This window comes from Triticum urartu, chromosome 2A, assembly GCF_056163025.1.
Source record: "Triticum urartu cultivar PI428250 chromosome 2A, HENAU_Tu73, whole genome shotgun sequence".
NCBI classification, from domain to species: Eukaryota; Viridiplantae; Streptophyta; class Magnoliopsida; order Poales; family Poaceae; genus Triticum; species Triticum urartu.
Window position 1 is genome coordinate 420421034 of NC_141874.1, and position 7547 is coordinate 420428580.

General features: G+C 42.5%; 1 protein-coding gene across 1 annotated transcript; it reads left to right on the plus strand.

The window, feature by feature from the left end:
* Window positions 1-388: 388 nt before the first annotated feature.
* On the plus strand, window positions 389-1359 carry LOC147985324 (uncharacterized). Its single transcript, XM_087539869.1, has 3 exons — window positions 389-546; window positions 627-705; window positions 1066-1359. The coding sequence occupies exons 1-3, from the start codon at window positions 389-391 to the stop codon at window positions 1357-1359; spliced, it is 531 nt and encodes a 176-aa protein (XP_087395995.1).
* The last annotated feature ends 6188 nt before the right edge of the window (window positions 1360-7547 follow it).

The window sequence follows — 7547 nt, forward strand, 5'->3', positions numbered from 1 at the left end:
TCAAGATGTGTCTGTGCCATCGTCAAACCCTGAAACTGGAGGCATATTGGTCTCATCGCAGGAACTACCGTCGTCGTCAAACACTGATAGTGCAGGTAAGGACTTGTAAATGAGGCGTACTTCTCAATTTTGGCATTTTGGACATGTTCACTTGTAGTGCTTGAACTTATTATTTTTCTTCTTTTTCTGCAAGCAGAAAGTGGAAATGTTGTTAAGGTTGATATGTTTTTCTTCGCTATTACGAGGTTGCGCACCAACCGTGCAAAACGGTTAGTTTGGGATTTTGCCGTATCATTTTCGTATGCTTTTCTTTCTCTCATATGACTATTGTTGTTATTGCAGTAGTTTTAATTCATGTAATCTTTTGTGTTTTCTTAGTGACAAGCCGATGTTTCAAAATAAAGAATGTGATGCAAGTGTTGGTTCTATTGCTAAAGCGTTTGTCCCCACTGGCATGCTCAACTCAGACAGTGCCGACGTTGTTTTATATTCTCTACGTCAGAAGTACCGAGACACTGACAAGTTGATAGTTCCCAGATGGGTGACGGTCAGTATTTTGCTTTTGTAGATAGGATGATAACTTTTTTTGCCAATTTTCTAACTGTTGTTGTTCTTTTTGTACAACATACCAGGATCCATGATGGAAATATTGATTCCAATGTGCTGAATTGGTTCACGAGATCGTGCGCTGATGGTTTTGACCAAGTAGGTGAACTTGTACTTTTTGTACTCATGAACTAGAACTGTCATGTTTTCTTGCAAGTTTGGGAGGTGGTGGAATGAACTTGAAAAACCTGCTTTTAGCCCTGCACTTATGAATGATGTGTGCTTCTTTTTTTGAAGCTGAACTTATTGTCGCAAGGAAATTGAACTGATATGTTTGTTGCAATTTTAACTAGAGTTTTTGTAGTGTTTTGCTTACTCAATTAGAACTTATGATTATCTTATTTTTTGTTTGTACTTCTGAATTTCAATTTTCTTCTTTTATTTTATTGTTTGGAGGCTGAATTTTTTGTTTCATTATGATTGGTTAAATTCATTTTTCCTCTGCGATTTTTTTGTCAGCTTCTCTTCCCTACTTTTGATCTGCCGTCCATTGCAGCTACCATGAAGCCTAGCGAAGTATCTGGGCATTGGTGCTTGATTGTTCTAAATTTGAGGTTCCGTCGTTTTGAGTGTCTTGATTCACTGTGCGATGAAACCTGGAGTGATGCAGTTAGATTCTTAAGGACTATGACAGATAACATAAAGAAGCTTTGGAGGGAGTCTAGCGTAGACAGGGCAAAACCGTTCTCGCCGACGCATATTGATGGTTTCTCTTGCGAGTTTGTGCGGGTGCCGCAGCAGAAAAACACGTGAGTATCCGTTTTAATGAGTTTTTGTTAGTTGTTTTTGTTGCTGGGAGGGTGGTGTTACTGTGTTTTCGGATTTTTGATGTACCCATTTGTTTTTCTTTTGTTAATAGGCATGATTGTGGATTCTTTATGCTACAAAGTTGCAAGACCTATCATTGCCGGGAGGATGGTGTGATTGAAATGTTAGATTACAGCCACGAAGACATTCTTGACATTAGGAAGACTTTTCTGTATACCTATGCAACTAGCGATGTGTTTGATGTTGACTTCCGTGGTTTGTTTGGCATCGAACCCTGTACGTAATGCAAGACCTTTTGTAATTTTTTGCAGCTTGTACTTCTTTGATTGGTACTGTCATGAATTACGTATTTGAACTTTACCCTTGATGCGGTCTTTTATTTTTTTTATTTTTTGCAGGTGAGTGGCTGGATCTTAATGAGCATTTCTATAGGATCTTTGGGAGCCAGTTCTCGGAGCTCGAGCGCGTATCTATTGATCTTAGCTTGTGGCTTTCTCCAGAAAAGACAAGGTCTGGTGTTATTAAGGGGCGGTTGGGAGCTCTTAAAGGTTCTACGACTGCTTCTGCAGAGAGCCCCTCTACACCCAAGAATCCCATTGTGGAATTGATAGACAGTGATGATGATGCATTTGACAAGATTGCTGGCATGGGAAGAGTCACCAGGAGCGCTGCTGCTGCCAAGGGTTTATCCCCACTTGCTGGAATAGTGGCCCATAGAGTTGGTGGTGCTAGGAAGGATCCTGCTTTGGATTCTGGCAATGTTACAAGCACGAAGCGTGCACCCAGAGCTCCTATAAAGTTTTGCTCCCCTGTGCAGCAGCTTCACCCTCATAGATTCCCTCACCTGGACAAGGCTCGCAAGTTGTATAATCTGTTGCTTAGCGATGAAGCATGTGAGAAGTATGCCGAGTGAGTATCTCTCATTACGTTTCCTCTTCTTTTCCTCTGTTGTTTGTAACTACTAGATAGATATGACCTGAACTGTTACTTTTTATACAACTTGAACTGCTATGAATGCCTTATCTTGCTTCCCGTGCTTTTTCTTCTTGTCTGTGCTGCATCAATACGTTCTCAATGATACCTCAGCCCGATGATAGCGTAACCAGCTTCACTGGGAAACACATCTGGGAAGTTTTTGCACCTGGGCAAATGATGGAGGGTGATGTAATGGACTTCCTTATTGATGATTGGAAGAAAGATCCCGATAGAAATGTTGATTTTGCGTCTGGGAAAAGGGTATTGCTGAGTCCATATTTCATCACGGTAACCAATCAGGTCGTTTGTTTCTCTTAAACAAGAACGCCTATTTGTTTTATGAGTTTTGATAATACTGTAAGTGCATCTAGTGCCACCCCTAGTTGGTTTTGGAGTATTGATGACAAACCTAGTTGAGGGACTAATGTGTTTGTGAGAATTGCAGGATAACATAGGTAGAAGTCCCTCATTGATTCGGTTTTCCTACCAGAGATGACCCCTAAAAATGTATGAAGACATTGAAGTCAAAGGTGGTATGTGAAGACATTCACATTGAAGACTATGACAAGAGAAGACATCGCATGAAGACTATGGAGCGCGAAGACTTAGATCTTTCGTAGTTCTTTTTCTTCTTTGTTCATTCATAGGAACCACCGTACTGTTAAGTGGGGTCCAAGAGAACCAGTCAGAATGACTGAAGTAATGCTTAACAAAAATCCTATGTCTTCGAGTGAAGACTATCAGAGTGAATCTTGTTCAGAGTTGGACAAGTCAGCTTTGCTTGTAGCCCAAGTAAAGTTGTCGTGTGTGTTTGAAATCTGACCGTTGGAACACGTGTCAGTTCCTTAGTGACCCAGGGTCATTTCGGAGAAATCAGGTCGGGTTGCCTAGTGGCTATAAATATCCCACCCCCTACAACCATAAACGCCTGGCTGCTTAGAGTTAAAGTACGGCTTTTGTCGTTTGAGAGCAACCCACCTCGAAGCCTTTGAGAGAGAATTCCTTGAGAGGATAAAGCCCTAACCACCCAGAGCCAATGAGTGTTAGGCATCACTTAAGTCTTCTTGTCTGTGTGATCTGAAGACTTATTACACTTGAGGACTGTGAATCCTCCAGCCGGTCAGGCGTCACGTTCTGAGCATCCAAGAGTCATTGTGGATCGCCGGTGAACAAAGTCTGTGAAGGTTTGGAAGTCTACCTTGAAGACTTACCAGAGTGATTGGGCGAGGTCTGTGTGACCTTAGCTCAAGGGGAATATGGTGAGGACTAAGTGTCCTGAGCTGCGTGTTCAGGACTAAGTGTCCGGGACTGAGTGTCCTCAGGTTTAAATACCTATCCGCCCTAACCAGACGTACAACTGTCACTGCAGTTGGAACTGGTCAACCAAACCTTTGTCTTCATCACGCACACTGGTTCTATCCTTCCCATCTCTTTATTTACAGTTGGCTCTTGTGAAGTCAGTGCCTATTTACATTATCTATTTGTGTTCACTGTGTACCTGATCCTTACTGCCTAGCTGCTATTAGTCATTGTGGTTTCACTTCATTGAATTCTTGACTATGGTCTGCCTAGTGTAGTCTACCTTCCGCTGCATGGTAATAGGTTTATTTCTATCATTTGTCTTCGAAACTTCCATGTATTGAAGACTTTCATAAAAATCGCCTATTCACCCCCCCTCTAGTCGATATAACACACTTTCAATTGGTATTAGAGCCTAGTACTCCCTTGTTCTATGTGATTTTGGTTTAACCGCCTGGAGTTTTAGTTATGTCGACCACAAGTATGAAGACTGTGTCATGCCCCATCTTTGACGGTCACGAGTATCCCAAGTGGAAGGCCATGATGAAGAAGCGCCTTATGGTGACAAACAGCGAGCTGTGGACTGTCACTGAGATTGGTCTGACCGATCTATGCAAGATGGCGGAAGCTGATGACATTCGCAAGTACACTCTTCTCAACCTCACGGCGAAGGACGTCATCTGCTCCTGTCTATCTCAAAATCAGTTTAGGAATATCATGCATCTCGATCATGCGAAGCTTATCTGGGACCGTCTCTCTGAGGTCTATGAAGGTCATCGAACTCGTCATGATCCTTGGCTCGAGGACTTTAAGGAGTCTCTCAAAGCGATGACATTCGAACCAGAATCATCATCATCTGCATCATGCCTTATGGCAAATGATGCTACAGTAATTGAATGCTATCTATCTGAATCCAGTGATGATGAATCTGGTGATGAATTTGGACCCAGCTATGCAAAACTTGCTTCCCTTGTCACTAAACAACAGAAAGCTATGGAACATATTCAAAAACTGTTAGAAAAAAGCGATGACCTGTTGAACGCTAAAATGACTCGATCTCAGTCCTTAATTGAAGACATAAAAAATCTTCATGTTAAGTATGAGGAACTTGAAAGTCGTCATGAAACGCTCTCAACAACTCATGAAAAGCTTTCCTATGATTATCTTCAAAGGAAGCAAGAACTCGAGAAATTGAGAACGACTCATGAAGATCTTCAAACGGAAAACGAGTCACCTCATGCTGAACAGACCAGTCCCGCTCAGGAAGGATTTGAACCACCATGTCTTAAATTCCTTGAGCGTGATAACTCTACTTTTGTTGCTAAATGTTCTACTGCTGCTACTGTTGCAATATCTTCAACTGTTGATGTGGTAACTAACCCCTCTGCTGAGGACACCACTGCTAATGCTGATGAGAATGCTAGGTTGAAGACACTGCTTGAAACAGGGATGTACAAAAGTCTCAAAGGGCACCAGACACTATGTGATGTCCTCAAAAGGCAGATCCTGAACCGAAACCCTAAGAAAGAGGGTGTCGGGTTCGAAAGGAAAATGAATGCTGATGGCTCTTACTGGAAACCAGAGCAGTACCCCAAAACCACATGGGTTGCTGCAAAGGAACCTTCAGCGGGTCCATCCACCCTATCTGGCTTCACTTGTGCTAATCCCATTGTTATTGATGAATCCTTTGATGCAAACTATAAAATATTTAAGAATCAGAATGGTGAAGTGTTTGCCAGGTACATTGGTACTAACTGCATGAATGGACCGCCTATGAAGAAGATCTGTGTGCCGAAAAGGTGTTTGGAGAATCTTCCTGTGAATGTCATCATGACACCACAGGTGAAGAAGACAAACCCCAGACCACATGCTTCATACGGTCCAAAGACTTCATACAGACAAAGGACTCACCTGAGTCACACTAACACAAATGTTTTGCAGGGAAGCCATACTCAGGCCTATGAATATGAGCGCGGTCCATAAAACCGCCATGTTCATAAGACCAAGAACTATTCTGCTTATTCTTATGAGTACTATTGTCCACCTGCAACACTTTTTGCTAGGGCTCCAAAGCCAAAATTCTCAGATGCTGCACTTAGACTTATTGCTTCGAAGCCACCCCTGAAGATGTGGGCCGCTAAGAAAGCTTAACTCTCTTTTGCAGGGAAAGGTCTCGAGCCGAAAATCAAAATCGTCTGACAATATTGCTGGGGACCTTAAACATCTTGTAGGGCGCAAGATCAAATGCCCAAATGGTCTTATTATGTACTTTGTTCCTGAATCGCTTGCAACTTGCCCTATCAATCCTAATCTCGATCTAAGCTTTAATAATCCACTGGTTCGTCAAATGTTTTTGCTTCACAATTCTCTTCATGAAGCCTATCCCCCTAACTGCACTGTAGGGTACGACACCAGCTGCTTCAGAATGGATTATTGATAGTGGATGTACAAATCACATGACTGGCAAGCGAAGCCTTCTCATGGACTCAACTTTACGTCCACCAGACAAAAGTCACATCACATTTGCTGACACTGGTAAAAGCAAGGTATTGGGTCTAGGTAGAGTTGCAATCTCAAAGGATCAACACATGGATAAATTCATGCTTGTTGAATCCCTTGGTTTCAACTTAATGTCTGTCTCAATGCTTTGCGATTTAAACATGATATTGTGATGTTTGGAAAATATCGTTGCCTTGTACTAATGGAATCTGACAAGTCTCTAGTGTTTGAAGGGTATCGGAAAGATGATTTGTACGTGGTAGATTTCTCAGCAGGACCACAACCTGCAGTATGTCTTCTTGCAAAAGCTTCTGAATGCTGGCTCTGGCATCGAAGGCTAGGGCATGCTGGCATGAGGAACCTCCACACCCTTGCAAGGAAGAAGCATGTCATAGGCATCGAGGGCATCAAGTTCAAGAAGGATCACTTATGCGTAGCCTGTGAAGCAGGAAAGATGACGAGGGCCAAGCATCCCTCGAAGACAATCATGACAATGACTCAACCCTTCGAACTGCTACACATGGATCTTTTCGGTCCCACTCATTACTCAACTCTTACTACTACCGCGTGTCTCTATGGCTTTGTCATTGTTGATGATTATTCAAGATATACTTGGGTGCATATAATCCTTTACAAGACTGAAGTGCAGGATGTCTTCAGATGCTTCGCCAATCGAGCAATGAACAACTATGGTGCCAAGATAAAGCACATCAGAAGTGACAATGGCACTGAATTCAAGAACACTAGCCTAGATACATATCTTGATACTTTGGGCATCACACATGAATTCTCAGCTCTGTACACGCCACAGCAGAATGGCGTCGTCGAACGCAAGAACAGAACACTTATTGAGATGGCTCGGACGATGCTTGATGAATACAAGACTCCAAGAAAATTCTGGCCTGAAGCCATTGACACCGCATGCCATATCATCAACCGTGTTTATCTTCACAAGCTTCTGAACAAGACATCCTATGAGCTCCTTACTGGCAAGAAGCCAAATGTCAGTTACTTCAGAGTATTTGGCGCCAGGTGCTGGATCAAGGATCCACATCACACTTCAAAATTTGCACCAAAAGCACATGAGGGTTTTATGCTTGGATATGGAAAGGATTCACACTCCTACAGAGTCTTCAATCTCTTTCATTATAAACTGGTTGAAATAGTGGATGTGCGGTTCGATGAGACTAACGGCTCACAAAGAGAGCACCTGCCAAATGTGCTAGATGAAGTTCCATCCAGTGAATCAATCAAACTTATGGGAACTGGAGAAATCATACCTTCTGAAGCTCAACCTGAAGAGGAACTTATCATCTCCGCACCTGATCAACCTGAAGACAATGCTCAGCTTGAAGACAATCCCTCTAACAATGACAATGATCAGCAAGAGCAAAATCTTT

Bases quoted from the DNA above. Each gene is read 5' to 3' on its own strand.
- LOC147985324 (XM_087539869.1), top strand. From the start codon at position 389: ATGTTTCAAAATAAAGAATGTGATGCAAGTGTTGGTTCTATTGCTAAA. The intron at 547-626 runs GGTCAGTATTTT...TTTTGTACAACA, and splicing joins ATAGTTCCCAGATGGGTGAC to TACCAGGATCCATGATGGAA. The intron at 706-1,065 runs GTAGGTGAACTT...TTTTTTTGTCAG, and splicing joins GCGCTGATGGTTTTGACCAA to CTTCTCTTCCCTACTTTTGA.